General features: G+C 48.6%; 1 protein-coding gene across 4 annotated transcripts in view; it reads right to left on the minus strand.

Moving 5' to 3' along the window:
• tmtc3 (transmembrane O-mannosyltransferase targeting cadherins 3) overlaps positions 1-15,203 on the minus strand; it is a 21,336-nt gene continuing 6,133 nt past the window's right edge. For 2 of the 4 annotated variants that reach the window (XM_011607627.2, XM_003967726.3), the window contains exons 7-14: positions 13,489-13,741; positions 12,007-12,155; positions 11,760-11,880; positions 11,536-11,647; positions 10,210-10,313; positions 9,889-10,058; positions 9,043-9,269; positions 7,237-8,450 (exon numbers count right to left, since the gene is read on the minus strand). In XM_011607627.2, the coding sequence (XP_011605929.1) occupies positions 7,591-8,450; positions 9,043-9,269; positions 9,889-10,058; positions 10,210-10,313; positions 11,536-11,647; positions 11,760-11,880; positions 12,007-12,155; positions 13,489-13,741 (1,996 nt within the window). In that variant the 3' untranslated portion in view covers positions 7,237-7,590. Of the gene's footprint in view, positions 149-6,477; positions 8,451-9,042; positions 9,270-9,888; positions 10,059-10,209; positions 10,314-11,535; positions 11,648-11,759; positions 11,881-12,006; positions 12,156-13,488; positions 13,742-15,203 lie in introns of those variants that run through there. The other 2 variants (XM_029841365.1, XM_029841366.1) reach the window with 2 other exon arrangements.

Here is a 15,203-nt window from a genome sequence, read left to right on the forward strand (position 1 = left end):
AGGTGGAGCCGATCACCCAGGTGGAAAATTTGGCATAAAAGGGGGTGAGGTGAAAGTCACGTTTGCTCAAGGACTTAAAAGTGCCTCCGGTTAGCACGCTTCACTGATCCCGCGCTTGATGTTCCTTGATGTGACCTCATCTGGCTCGCTGCTTCAGATCAAGGAGATAAAAAAAAGTCAAAGGTTAAAATGTGTAAACAAACCCCGTTTGTCCGACATTCCCAGAAAATTTATGACCATGAATTTTTTTTTTAACAAAAACCGAGAAACATTTTCTGTTTGGTTTGGGTTTCCACCTCCCAGTTATGGAAAATGCATTGAAATCAGGCTGGTGATGTAAAGCGTGAAAGACAGAAGCAGGGAATCTGAAAAGACGAGATCCCTCTTTCAGTGGAAGTTTGGGGTCTAGGGAATATTTTTCCCTCGGGTACTTCCGGTGGAAACATGACAAATTAAAGTTCCTGCGGTGGAAACGGGGTTTTTGATGGTTGCCGAGCAACCAGATACCAAACCTTTGAACCTCTGAGATGTCAGACACAAAGAGCAACAGTGAATTAATTTAGCTAGCAAAAGCTACATCAGATCCATCAGACGTTCAATTAACTCGCCATTAATGTGGTTACCGATGCTGCTTCGAGGCAGGAGAGGAGCTTTGGAACTTTAATAAAATGAACAAAGCTGAGCACAATGTTCCTCAGAATTGTTTAAAGCGTATTCCATAGGATCCGCTGGGAGTCAGACTCGCACAAACACGCACACAAAACACACAATTCCACATGTGACCAACTTTAGCAGGGACTGTTGCGGCGTGAGCTTATCAGCAGATGTGAAACTCGATCGCTATAGAGAAGCAGCACACACGCTTTACAGTTATTCCATACATTACTGTCGTAATGAAGCGCAAAGTCATCCTGTCGGCATTGTGGTTTGGTTTCACCTGATTTATGAACTTACCCTTAAATCTGGACGAGGGTGGATCTGACCTCCACAGCTGCACAAGTGCCTCGCCTCTTTTCAAAATGGTTGAAATGTATAGAAACATATGCGGGTCAACTCTCGGGTGAGTAATCGATGTCGGGAGTAGCAGGTCCACCTCTTCAACCAGGATATATGACATCTAGAGCAGATGTGGTTGATGTTTGAGATGACCTGATAAACCACAGCAGTACCGACGCTAACGTTTGTTCCTTCAGCAGAGGTGCAGGAGAGCGAGACATTCGCTCACACACTCCGTCCCCCGTTGCCTCTTTTGGGTTTATTGTCAATAATTAAGTCATCCTCCACTGAGACACGTCTGGAACTCATTTCTGGGACGCCTCCTGTCAGTCAAACACGTGTGCAGTGGCACCGAGTCTGAGACTTTCTGTCTGTGTGGCCTCTGTTTGGAGTTTAATTTCACTCATATGATTGCTCTCTGATTACTGGGAATAATGGGATGCTTCAGTTTCAGAGAAACAAGCAGAGCACTTGTGACGTACTCTTTATTGCTCGTCCAAATACAACAGTTCACGGATCACAGCTAATCCAGAACTAACTCTAGCAGAAGAAGAAGAGCCTTGTACAGAGGCCAAACTCTGCAGCCCCCCCTCCTCCCCCCTAAATCGGGTCTGTCATGAGTCTTCGTTTCGGGGTAAAATCTCATCTTCTGCACTTGAGTTGGAAGATCGTTCCTCAGAATAACGATGGATGCTTGGGTGGTGGCAGAGAGGCAGCAGCGAGCCAAAGATCATCACCTAGCAACTGGTAGTTAAGGCAGCGGGAGGCAGCGGAAGGCAATGGGAGACAATGGGAAGGCAGTGGGAGGCAGCAGGCGTCTCGGGCGTCCAAGGGGCCGGTAGATGTTGGAGAGGAGCGGACTGAGCGTGCTAAATACCACAGGGGCAGAAATAAGTGGCTGCAGCCCCCACCAATGTAGTTTTAGAAGCAGGAACGTTCCTGAAGTGACCTCAGCATTTGGAGGTGGTGAAAAGGGCATTTAATGCTGCCTTATGTTTAAAGCGCCTCATTATATCAAAACATGGCGTTTCCGAGGATGTAAAAGGAGGCGAGTGTAGAAGAGGCCCCACGCTTTTGCTGCTGCTTTTAGATGCCATTGCTGTCATTTGATTACCGGCTCTGATTAAATGGTCAGACTTATGACACATTTCAATTCCAACATTCAGAGCGTGAAATAACTTAATGAGAAGAGGAATCAGAGCAGCTGAGGGAGCCGCTGCTATTAGGAGGCTAATCTGCTCATTCTGAACTCACTTTTCTCTTTTCTGCTTTGAAAGGACGCTTTTGTGAGTCATCAGATCGTGGAGACGTGCATGTGGGGGGAATTTAATCATTCTCATTTTACTTTTATCGACCCTAGAATGCCCTGAAGGAGGAAGGAGGAGCTGTATTCAGGCTTCCAGCTCCCTTTGTTGTAGATTAAGGTGATTGGATTAATCTGATTGTGGGACTAAAGGTTCTATTAACCAACTGTGTCGCCTCAGCATTTCCTCCTCGTGCACGTGTTAATTACGAGTCCTTTAAAATCTGGTTTGCCCTCGGCTGAATCCTCGTCTGCACGCGGAGCGTCTGATGCTCAGAGCGTGCACGTTCGGACTGATCGTGCACGGCTGATTTTCAACACTCGTGTGCTGATTTGTTCGAGTTTAATGCTCACGAATGAGCTGGTGAACGGCTGATTCTGCACCACTGGGAGCCAGTAGAACTGGTTCCGCTGTGACCCGAAAGGTGGTTTCCAAAATGGCTAAAGTGCGACCTGCCCGTCCTTTAACGTTGCCACCAAACAGCTGAGCAGCTCCGTCAGAAGCTGAACCCTTGACTGAGGAGCTTCACATGCCCACTCCTGGGAATTTTTTACATTTTTTGTTAGACAGAAATCTGCCAACAGACGTGCAGATCAAAGAGAAACTAAGCAAAAGTGTGACAGCTGCAGTTACTGGCGCGCTCCATCACGCCGACAGGTCCGGACTGGCTGGGAGCGCTGCAGCCAAGCCAGGGGCAAAACTCCCACACAGCTCAAAGTAATTAACAGTGTTTATGGACTAAAATTAAATAGTTAGACCCAGACAAGCTCGTATAGATGTCTGTGCTTTTGGCGTCCCGGTGGAACACAAACACAAGCCGGGACACAGATCAGGATCGTACCTGTTCCGGCTGAGAAGTTGGGTTTTTTGAGGAAGTTGTTTACTTTGGCAGGACACGTCAGCTTTGAAAGGAGCTGTTGATCCAAACATGAGAACATGTCGGAATCGAGCCCAGATCCTCGTAGTGTACCAACCAACCACTGCCTCCCCTTCACTCGGAGCGGCCGTCATGTTGCGCAAGACCTGAATCTGCTGGGGAGGTGAACCGACTGGTCCTCCTCGGTCGTGCTTTCGGCAGGACTGCCCCCGAAGCCTCGGCTCCACTCTCGGGCCTCTGTGCCGACCGTAAAAGGTTCTGGTTTGTTAAGATTTGCAACTTCCCATGAAGCCATCAGATGTTATGAATCGGACAGTGAAGCAGATGTGAGTGTGGCGGGGTGGAGAGAGGTGGAACTGTCAACGACAACGCCACCTGGGGAGTTTCACCCCAGGAATTAACCGGAACCAGGCACGCGCAGATACGGTTCGGTTCCAGAGGCAGAGACAGGATTGAGGGTTAGGCAGTACAATTTTATTAAATCCACCTCAACACCAAAATAACTCGGCTGTACAAAAGTCAAACAAAAGGGGGTGGACAGGGCTGGGGCCCCACCAGCAGGTAAAACGCAATTAGGGGAGATAACCAAACTAAAAACACCCGTGCTACTGCAACCAAAACTACACACGAGGGGTGAGGAAACGCCCTCCACCAGGGGCTGGGTCCCCGCCGTGGCCCGCAGCACCTGTCCAAAGAAAAGAGAATTAAAACACTGTTAAGAGTCTAAAAATGAAAGCAATAGCTCCGTGGTCGCCTCGGCGGCACCACTACGTCTCAGCGCCGTCCCCCGAGCGAAGGGGGGCGAGAGAGAGAGAGCGAACAGGAGAGAGTCCCGAAAGCGGGACGGAGCCAAAGCAGCAGTGGGTCCAGTACGCGAGGTGATCTACTCCATGAGGGGTTCCCGCTGGGGCATCGCGACCCACTGACACCAGCCGGCAGCCAACTGCAGCGAGAACAGCCCCAGTACCATTTATCAACTAAGTGAGTGACGCGCATTGCTGCGCCTTACCTGCCCAGTGCCAACTAGCGCGCACGCCCTTACGGCAAAGCGCTCTGGACGGAAGGATGGCGGGAGGAAGCACCAACCTTCTCGGCGCTGCCAGACAGCACGCTCATTCCGGGACAGGTTCAGTTGGTCAAACAGCCCAGATAAGCTGCAACCCCGCCACACCTTCGTCAAAGGGGAAGTCAACTAAAGCCAGCTGGAGGCAGTGCCTTATATGAACCTTTTTCTCCCCACCCACCAATTAAGGCACTACCTCCATATGGCACCTGTTCGGAGGGCAGGCCACGCCCTGCCACATGAGGATCAAATGGACTGTAGAACATCCCCAGTCCAATAACTCCATACATAAATGTAGACACGCTCTTTGCTACTCTGGGATTTTAGTTCCCATCAGGTCCAGAGTCCCCCCCCCCACAACAAACACCACTGGCTGGATGATTGTAGAGCTGCTCAAACAGGAAGATCTGCACCCTTCATTTCATAACTGTAGAAATCTGCTAAACAAAACATGTATAGATAAATGCGAGCTTGAGGAAGGTCAGAATTCCCTTCAGAACCATTGACCTGCCACTGAATTAGGCAAATTTGTAGATGACATTTTGCTGAAAATGGGCTTAATTGATGGATTAATGTCAGCATACTTTTGGAATATTGGATTTCAATTTGTAACTCAATACAGGTCTTGAAATTGGATTATGCCTCAGCTCCACGTCCTCGGAAATGGCCCAAAGCGCTGCACGACAGGCAGCGCACCTGAGGTCACGGTGAATAAAGCTGCTCTTTACAGACCACAAGCACAAAAGGGGTGTTTTGATCAGACTTTATTAACCTAGACCCCACCACCAAAGGTTACGGCCTTAAAAAATAGATATAAGTTCTACAAAAATCACCAGTCACTCAGCAAAATGAGGTAAATCAGAAACCACTGGGAACAGGATTCATCCTCCTTCCTGATATTTAACACTGCCATGTGCTCGCTTGGTTGCGTTTTACAAAAGCTGATTAATGAGTGGATAATACAGTAAAAAAGGGCCTATTTAAAGCGTCATGTGAGTGGTAAACAAAAGGTTACAGCATCTGCAGCGCGTATCCAATAAATAACACAGGATTCAATTACACTGTAAATATGTACATGCAGAAATGTGGGAACATCAAGCAGAACAATGCTACTTAATAACAGCGCTGTGCCTTTCATTTGCAGTCATCAATTTTCTTTCATTATCAGGAAGTGCACTGAGCCAATTAATCACACGGAAACAAACATCTGTGCCGTGTAATCGGAACAGTGTGGGAGGAGATCTGCTTCAGCTCTGCCTCCTCACATAAAACCGTTGTCATGCTGATCTGCCCAGGTTTTCATAGCAGAAACCAGCTATTGTTCATTTCTGCTCAGACGCAGAGGAGCTGAGAGGAGCTGGGAGGAGCTAAGAGGAGCTGAGAGGAGCTGGGAGGAGCTGAGAGGAGCTGAGAGGAGCTGTGAGGAGCTGAGAGGAGCTGAGAGGAGCTGAAAGGGGCTGGGAGGAGCTGAGAGGAGCTGAGAGGGGCTGAGAGGAGCTGAGAGGGGCTGGGAGGAGCTGGGAGGAGCTAAAAGGAGCTGAGAGGAGCTGGGAGGAGCTAAAAGGAGCTGAGAGGAGCTGGGAGGAGCTGGGAGGAGCTGGGAGGAGCTGAGAGGAGCTGGGAGGAGCTGAGAGGAGCTGAGAGGAGCTGAGAGGAGCTAAGAGGAGCTGAGAGGAGCTGGGAGGTGCTGAGAGGAGCTGGGAGGAGCTGAGAGGAGCTGGGAGGAGCTGGGAGGAGCTGAGAGGAGCTGGGAGGAGCTGAGAGGAGCTGGGAGGAGCTGAGAGGAGCTGAGAGGGGCTGAGAGGAGCTGAGAGGAGCTGGGAGGAGCTGAGAGGAGCTGGGAGGAGCTGGGAGGAGCTGAGAGGAGCTGGGAGGAGCTGAGAGGAGCTGGGAGGAGCTGAGAGGAGCTGAGAGGGGCTGAGAGGAGCTGAGAGGAGCTAAGAGGAGCTGAGAGGAGCTGGGAGGAGCTAAGAGGAGCTGAGAGGAGCTGGGAGGTGCTGAGAGGAGCTGGGAGGAGCTGAGAGGAGCTGAGAGGAGCTGAGAGGAGCTGAGAGGGGCTGAGAGGAGCTGAGAGGAGCTGGGAGGTGCTGAGTGGAGCTGAGAGGAGCTGTGAGGAGCTGAGAGGAGCTGGGAGGAGCTGAGAGGGGCTGAGAGGAGCTAAGAGGAGCTAAGAGGAGCTGGGAGGAGCTGAGAGGAGCTGAGAGGAGCTGGGAGGGGCTGGGAGGGGCTGGGAGGAGCTGAGAGGAGCTGAGAGGGGCTGAGAGGGGCTGGGAGGGGCTGGGAGGAGCTGAGAGGAGCTGAAAGGGGCTGAGAGGGGCTGAGAGGAGCTGAGGGGGGCTGAGAGGAGCTCCATTGAGCGTGGCCACCAGTCTGACATGGAATAGTTTGTGATTTTAGCAGCACATGCTGATGAATGTGCTAATTAGGGCTACTAGAATAGAAGCTGCATTCTAATTAAATTTTAGTTCCGCTGAGCTTAAACAACATGATGTCTGTGGCAAAATAAGAAGCCATTTGTTTTTCCACACACTGGCTCTGAAAATGTGGCTTGTGAAGTGAAATAAACTCCAGGAAATGGGGAACACATGACGCTGGCGATGCCGTCACTCACCGTTTCATATGACCGGCAGCTGTGTGGGCCAGCGAGCTGTGCTGGGGGGGCCAGCGAGCTGTGCTGGGGGGCCAGCGAGCTGTGCTGGGGGGCCAGCGAGCTGTGCTGGGGGGCTCGTTTGCAGCACCAGAGGAGGAAAAGAGCTGCATGTACGGCAGACGGAAAAGGAAGCCGGTCAGGTGTGAAGGCCGAGAATAATGCTCTTCAGATGAGGTTAGAGTTCAATTCTGCTGGATGACGGAGCCGCAGGAAGCACCAAGGGAGCTCAGTAATGATCAGGTGATGCTGTTGAAAGGTCTTTTGGCTGAGCGGAGGGTTATTTTAAAGGCTCAAAGGATCCCGCCTTCAGGAAATCCCAGGAGGAACGCGTCATTTCCTTTAATTGTTCTTGATACAATTATTCTGGTTTTAAAAACAATAACACAGAAGTGACTCACAAGAATATCCAGTGATAGACAAGACGACATGGAGCAAATCAAGGACATGAGGAAGCACATGAATGATGAAGCTCATGCACTGCCTGTAGCACACGCTAGTTCCTGCCAATACACGATCCCACTGTGTGATTGTGCTTAGTGTTACATGGGTTCAAACCAACAGGTCCCTTCTTTACATGATTAGTGGGATTTATCTTGATCAGATATCAAATATTGACCAAAACATTTCTTGGGGGAGGGGGGGTTGCAGCCTTATATTGAAAAGCCCTATAAAAGTAGTCCAGCTATAAACTCCAAGCATGTCAATCGCCACTTAATATACGTTCGATCTCCTCTAGTCTCTTTAAAGCTGCTGCCCTTTTTTCCTCTATATCTTTAATCTCTTTATTGGACTTACCCTTAGTCCGCTTGTCAGACGGGCTACTGCCCAAAGACTCTGACGGGTCCACACCTACACCTCCGCTTTCTGCAGAGGATTTCCGTACATTCTTCTTATCCCTGTCCTGGCCACCAGCGTCTGCGCCCCTCCCTTCCTCCTGACTCTCTGCCTGCTCCTGAGCTCTCGCCGCTTTGGCCTCAGCGGCTGCCAGACTGGCTCCCTCTGTTGAAGTAAGTGGCTGCCCTGCGGCGTTCATGGCAGCGATCTTACCGCGCACAATGCTCAAGTGGCGGCGCACGTACTCCTCGTGAGGGGCCATGGCCAGCGTCTCCTCCAGGCAGCGCTCTGCCCGCAGGAGGTCGCGCTCCTCAAAGTAGACCACGCACAGGTTGTGCTTGCCTTGCACATTGGTGGGATCTATGTCCAGGATGCGCTGGAAGCAGGCTTTAGCTCCACTTGTCTCCTTTTTGTGGTTCATGAGGATGTCGCCCTTCAGGATCAGGCCTTTGATGTGCTGCGGGTGGTGGCGCAGGAGCTCGTCCAACACCGGCAGGGCTTCGGTCTCACGCTTGGACTGAGAATAAAGCAGCGCCAGGTTAAACAGGGCGCTGCGGAATCCTGCCTGCAAGCTAATGGCTTTGCGCATCCACCGCTCGGCTGCCGGGTTTTCGTTTGCGTCCATGGCCAACATGCCAAGGTTAAAGTAACCGTTGGCGTCGTCGGGCTCCTCCTCCACGTAGGCCAAGAACCGGCGGTTAGCCTCGGGCCAGAACTTGGGCTCACCTGCAACAGTTGACAAAGACACCAGATGAGAACTCGCAGCAGGTCATCACGCCAAAGAATAAAGTCCACGGAGGATTGATGCTGCGTTTACGGACACAGGGAATAATTAGAATCAAGTTTATGTTCTATACAGTGTCGAGGGTGGTCGTTCCCCAGAGGCTATCATTTATATAAGATTAAATCTGACATTTATGGCTTGTACTTAAACTTTCATACGTGGAACTAATTTACTGCTGGAATACCATGAAAAGTCCTTACAGCCTGCCCAGCCTTGAAAGATTGATTCACATGAAGTTAGAGATGGATGAAAAATAACAAAAGGGCAATTTGTTCCCCGTGAAGGGAGTCTGTTTATCTGCACAAGAACCAGCAGCTGTATTTGTTGAAACGATGAAGCTTCCATCCTCATCCTGGTTTATTTCTTTCTGTTTCTCCATCTACATTCATATAAAGTGAAGCCAGAGTTGCTGCAGCAGCATCTCACAGAGCCTTGGTTGGAGCAGCTGACAGTTAAAACTCTTCTTTCAGAGGTTAAAACTGGAATTTTGAGTTCCCGGAGCTCAGTGGACCAGGGTTCTCCTGATCTCCTCACCAGATTCCTGCATCAGGAGTGCTGAGTTGAAGAGCGCCAGCTTGTGACGCGAGTTGAGCTCAAGTGCGTGGTTGAAGTTTTTCAGGGCCTCCGATGGGTCCTTCATCTCAATGTTGACGATGGCGAGATTATACCAAAGGTCAGCGTTGGAGCGGTCGAGTTCCAGGGCGTGGAGGTAGGCATCCCGGGCTTCTGTCAGCTTGTTCATCTTCAGCAACAGCTCCCCTCTGCTCGATAAAGGTTCAAAAGATCAGAACTTTTTTGCTTTCAAGCAGAACAATAATGATAATGTTGGCTGATCGGAGATGGACGGATGGAAATAAAACACCGGGTCTTGTTAGTCAGGTGATTGTTTTCTTGTCTGAACTGGGAAACCAGTTAGTGGTGTTATTTAGTTTTGACCAAATGTGTTTAGGAGCTACAGTGACTCAGACTTCCTCTGGGAACATTCGCATGACATTTAAAACTATTTCCTTAAAGAGTTCCAGAGATGCTGCCTGGGAGTCAGGACTGACAGTAATAAATTGTCTTGTGCCCCACACACCCACACCCACACCCACACACACACACACAGTAGAAATGAGAGATGTTTATTCTAATCCAGATGTTTGCTTTCTCTAAGCCAAGGATAACTGTTCACTGTTTTAGCTGTTTAGGAGAGCAAAGACAACATTCTTGCCTTGTAAAGCAGCTCCGTTTATCAGACAGTTGTTCTCATCTGGCCCGTTTTTGTGTGCACGGCAGGTTAATTGGCTGCCACGGTGACACGGGGAAGGGGGGTATTTACTGAATTAAAGCCCATCATGTCTCAATCAAAAGGCCCACGTCAAACTCCAAACCCCTTACCTGCTGATATAAGCTTGTTTGAAGTCAGGTCTCATGCTGATGGCCTGTCTGTAGAGCTGATCGGCCTCCTCCAGCCGCGACTCATTGGCACGGATCAGATTGGCCAGGTTGATGTAAACATTGAGGTGGTTGGGGGCCACACGAGTTGCATACTTCTTCCCAGGGATAACCTGGTGAGAGCACAGAGTGAATTTGTCCCGCGATGGTGAGGAGCAGAGGAAAGGCTGTAATAACTGTAACTGTAATCCCTCAAAAACAAACACTTTTCCCGAGCCGTGTTGAAAGTGTGCGAGGGTGGCGTTGACATGTACGGGTGGATACCTGTGGCATCAGGGATTTAGCAACCAAGTAGGCCTCCTCCGCCTCTTTGGATCTGTTCAAATTCTTGTAAGTCCGTCCAACATTCATGTGTGCACCGATATCATCTACAGAAGGCAACAGGAAGCGAGGAACTTGAGCAGACATTATAACATACATCTGAAATTCAGAACAGATGAACTGAAGACTGATGATCTGCAGGACAGGAAGTGCTTGTCGAACAGACGTGTTTATACCATTAATCTTGCGGAAACAGACTTGGGTGGTGAGCCCATGAAAAATGTTGATGAAAAATATTTTAGCTGACAAAAGGCTTCCTGAAGGTTAAAAACTCTGGAAAAGGCTTCTCTTAAACCAGGGGTGTAGAAATCCAGTCCTGGAGGGCCACAACCCAGCTGGCTTTTGTGTCCCCCCCAGGCAGAAACCAGCTTTCACCAAAGGAAGAAGGAACCCGGGTGAAAGGCGTGCCTACTTTTTGGGTCAGAACCATCAGAAGGACTGCAGCCTCTGAGGATTGGGCGATGATGAGTTCCACACATTGAAAACTGACTGCGCTTTAAGCAACCGTGGAGGAAATTCTTAGAACCAACGTCAAATATAATCGGAAGGAGTTCCCGGACATTTGCAGCTCAAGGGTGGTGCAGAAACCGTTTGTCACTGCTGAAGGGCCGATACACGCTGTGCATTCCACACTGGCAGACTTCAACTTGATGTGGAGCCCAGATGATTTTTAGAAATCCCCGTTAATTTATGGGCTGCAGTTTTGCTCAAAGGCATCTGTTCATCTGAGTGATTTACGGAATGAGCCGATATCCAGGTCAACGTGTCCCGGCAGAATGTGTTCTCACTGGCATGATATAATCTGCTCATTCATAAGATGCCACGATGATGTCAAGATTGGTTTGGCACATGCATACAGCAGGCCTGCAATCTTGATTTAAAACAAATCATGGATTTTTCGTTTGCCCTCAAGATTTTGGCACGAGAGGATTCTGGATTCCTATTGTTTTGCTACAAGCTCACAGAGGTTCTGGCCTCTGGATGATGCGTGTGCACCTCCAGACTGGTACCAGCCAATCGGAACCAAGGTGATGTTTGCAGAACTTTGCTCCTGTAATGCTTTTGCTGTACAGATGTTGCCCCTTCTGGAAGGAGGAGCAGAACATTCAGCAGAAATGCAGGACGACAGATGTGGTCGGTGTCTCGGTAAAGGCCACATTTGATGAGCCATGTGCGTGGCCGGCAGTCATGTGATGATGACCGGGCAGGAAGTGCAGACGTCGGCACGTGTTCACAGAAGAAAAGACGGTGTTAGCACACAGGTCTTACCTGGCTGGACACGAGTCGCTTGGAGAAAATACTGCAGCGCCTCGCCATAATTGTTCTGGCCTTCTAAGGCATGGCCCACATTGTTCCACAACTTAGCGTTGTTCTTGTTGACCTGACACCAGAGAAATGACAATGAAAACACGTTTTGTTGTGATGAATCTTGATCAGAGAAGCAAGCTGGCCAGAGCTCGGGGAGGGCCCTTGCTCTCAACCTTCACACTAACCTTGAGGGCAGAGGTGAACAGAGTGTATTCCGACTCCCAGTCCCAATTTCTGTTGAAGGTTTTTACTGCATGAGTGGTTAAAAGCACCCCTAATATCAACCAGGAGATCCTCTTTAACTGGCTACAAAAAGAGAGAATTGATGACATTTAAACCTAGTGAGACATTCAGAAAATGTTGTTTGGCCCGACTCGGCTCGGCTGTAGTGAGAACTATCAGGAGGATGAAAGTTTGTGGGGCTAAACTCACCCTTTCTGGGAGATAATCTTGAATCCATGTGCAAAAAGAACACAGAAGCCCATACTGGGGACATAAAGTACCCTCTCTGCAACAACAAATCCCACTGGGAAGAAGAGGTTGGATGCAGGAATGAAAGGCAGGACAATCAAAGACAGGGCCTGGGGAAAAGTACAAGTCTCACATTTAGTTTCATGGTGGTCGTTTCTGAAAGGAAGAGGGCAACAATTTGTCTGCAGAATTCCTCAATTTCCTGAACCAGAAGATCCATAGGAAGAGTATATTTACAACTTGTAGGTATGTTCGTTAAATGTGGAGTTTGAGCTCAGGTTATATTTATTTGAAATGATGTGTATCACTGAAATGATCCACCTTAAAGTGCAACTTAATTCCTCGTGGAAAGCCTGACTCCGCCCACATCATACATCTGAGGAGTGTGAAACCACCCGATGAAATTAATTAGACAGGAAACGTTGACTTTGTGAGCCTTCAGGGCAGGTTTGCAAGCCGGAGACTAATTCATGATTGTTGCATGTATAATGTTTGATTCTGTAGTAAATGTTAGCAATGCTAGCAAGCATAGCCATGGCGGCCAGAAATGTTTTTCTTAATAAGACATTATCCATGTTAGATTTGGAGCCATTTTTGTAGAAATGTCCCATCCTGAGAGATCAGTGATGGTCTCAAAAGTAGAAAAATTGGCTGCAGACTGGTTTTATAGGATTGCCAATTAAATAAGTTTTAAGATAAATGTAAGAGATTTTCACTGGTGCCTTTATGACCTTGACTCAGTTATAAATGTAGGTGTATTAACAACTTTTTTTCCCCCTCTTAATATCAAAAACATTGAAAACGTTCCCACTCCTCCTGCCGCAGTTTGACCTCAGATAAGTTCTGGCAATGATTTTAAACCTTGTGATTTAAAGCACATTGTAGTTCTGAGAATCAGATAACCAGCTAAACAGCTCGGACCTGTTGTGGCTGATTCGTGTTTAGACTGAACGTGGTTGCGTTTGGCAGGAGCAGCGAGAGCGAAGTGCTTTGGCTCCCCTGGAGCTGTGAATCAAGTGCTAAGTAGCTCCTTCCGCAGTTAAAATGAATACACAATCCCATCATCCACTTCTGTCATGACAAGCTTACCCACTTTCCCCGTTAAATAAAACCGAGCAGAAGTAGTAGCGGAGCGAACCGCTCCATCCCTGCGCCTCAGACGTGTGTCGTGGAGGAAACGATCACTTCCAAGACGGCAGGAAAACCGTATTTTAACTCCATGGAAGTTTGAATCACGACCATCGTGTTTAACACGTTTGTAACGCCTTCACACTGAGATCAGTGAGCTGATGCAGGATTTTGTCTTCCGCAGGTCCGACCTCCTGCTGGGAGGTGCCTGGCTGCTCCGGTCCTCCTGCTCAGTCACCGTCGCATCGTCGCATCATCAATATCATCTCTTCCTGCAGTGTGAAAGGGGCGTTACGTAATCAGACGCGTCCTCACCATGACGACAGTCTTGGCCGAACCGTGTCTGTAGCACAGGCTGTGGTGGGCCAGCAGAGCCAGGCAGGTGTAGAAGAGCAGCGTGGTCATGTTGCGCAGGTCCAGGAGCGACTCCACCAGAGGGATGGTCCCCATGGTCCAGTCGCAGCAGAGCTCCGATGGATTCAGCAGCAGCCACGCATTCACGGGAAGAAGGTAGTTGAAGGTCATTTGTCGTGTGGGGGTGGGACTGACTGCTGCTGGATTATCGAACCTGCGAGAGGAGCCAGAGAACAACAGCGGGCTGAGACGGGCTGGGTTTGAGGTCAAGGGGATTTTCTCGGTTAGTAAATGTGCACTGTCCCGTTTTCCCCAAAGGCCTCTGTGAGGTGGACTCCTGATACCATCTTTGATGCAGGCGATCCTGAACCGCTGTGAAGCCCAAGGCTCTGCAGCTAATCTCATCTGCATAAATGTTTGTGAGCAGCAGTGACGCATTCAACACAACCTCGCTCTCACCTGGCCAGCTGATTTAAAGGAACAGTTCCTATAATGTGCAACAGTTACCCAGAAAGCTGCAGTAACAAGACGCCAGATTTGATGGTTTGGATTTGATGGGCTCACAAGGTACTGTGGCATCACTGCATGTCCCTCAGGTCTGCTCAGTGCTGACTTTAACTAACTAACCAACATGTTTGGACAAACCGCCGTGTTTGCTAAGGGAGAGGACCTTTAACCAAACTGATTACAGCTGGTGATAGGCTAATTGAGCAATGCTGTTTTGACTTGAAAACATAAATTTGCTCAGACAATCTGGAGACATCTTAAGGAATTACAGTTTTAGAAATAGAGCCTAATTGTTTGGAATTTTATCTGCGATATAAACCTCCTAACCTAATTTAAGAGTCTTTAGACAGTAAATCTCTAATGACGTCCTTCATAAATCTCAAGCAGACTGCAGCACTACAGCTCTGGCCCACAGTTCAGGCCAACAACACAACAGTTGACTGTTTAAGCCATTGAATTAACCCATAAAACCATTTACTTAGTTGCTGTAATATAAATAAACAAGGCAACTTTTCCATGAGAATACAGCCAGGCCTTTCAGTGCTATACATTAATGTTACAAATCAAAAGGAATAGTCTTAGTTCCTGTGTATGCCTGATGTGGACCCCACGGGAAGTTTGACTTTCTCCCTATTGGAAATATTCTCCCCCACAAATGAGAAGACCTAAATAAAAGCTTGATTAAGAAATAATCGCATATTAAAGCGGTGATATAAAAAGTTAAAGCTGTGAGAATCTGTTAGGCATCTTTTCAGTTGTTAAGAGCTTAAAAAGGCTTAAAAATAACATCAATAAGGAAGTTGAGCTCCAGCAGTCCACAGTTGGAGGACAGCATGCATGTGTATGAAATCCAAGCTCAATGCAAGGAGGAATTGGCCAACAGTATTCCAAGTAAGAGCTCTGCATCGACTGGACTCGTTAGGGCCAATATTATCTATGAGCTGGATAGTTATCCCTTGGATAACTATGACCTGGATGATTGAGACATCACACAGACATTTTGCCAACAGTAATTAATCTTGGAACGCTGGCTGGTGCCTCGCCCTCTAGAAACACTGGCACTGTGTGCCGCCAGGACCGATTATAGGCACTAGTTATTAGATATTAATTAGTACTTTCTGGAGAAATGTGATTGCAAACCGTTCCAAATGGAAATGTGCTCCTTCCAT

Source organism: Takifugu rubripes, chromosome 9, assembly GCF_901000725.2.
Source record: "Takifugu rubripes chromosome 9, fTakRub1.2, whole genome shotgun sequence".
NCBI classification, from domain to species: Eukaryota; Metazoa; Chordata; class Actinopteri; order Tetraodontiformes; family Tetraodontidae; genus Takifugu; species Takifugu rubripes.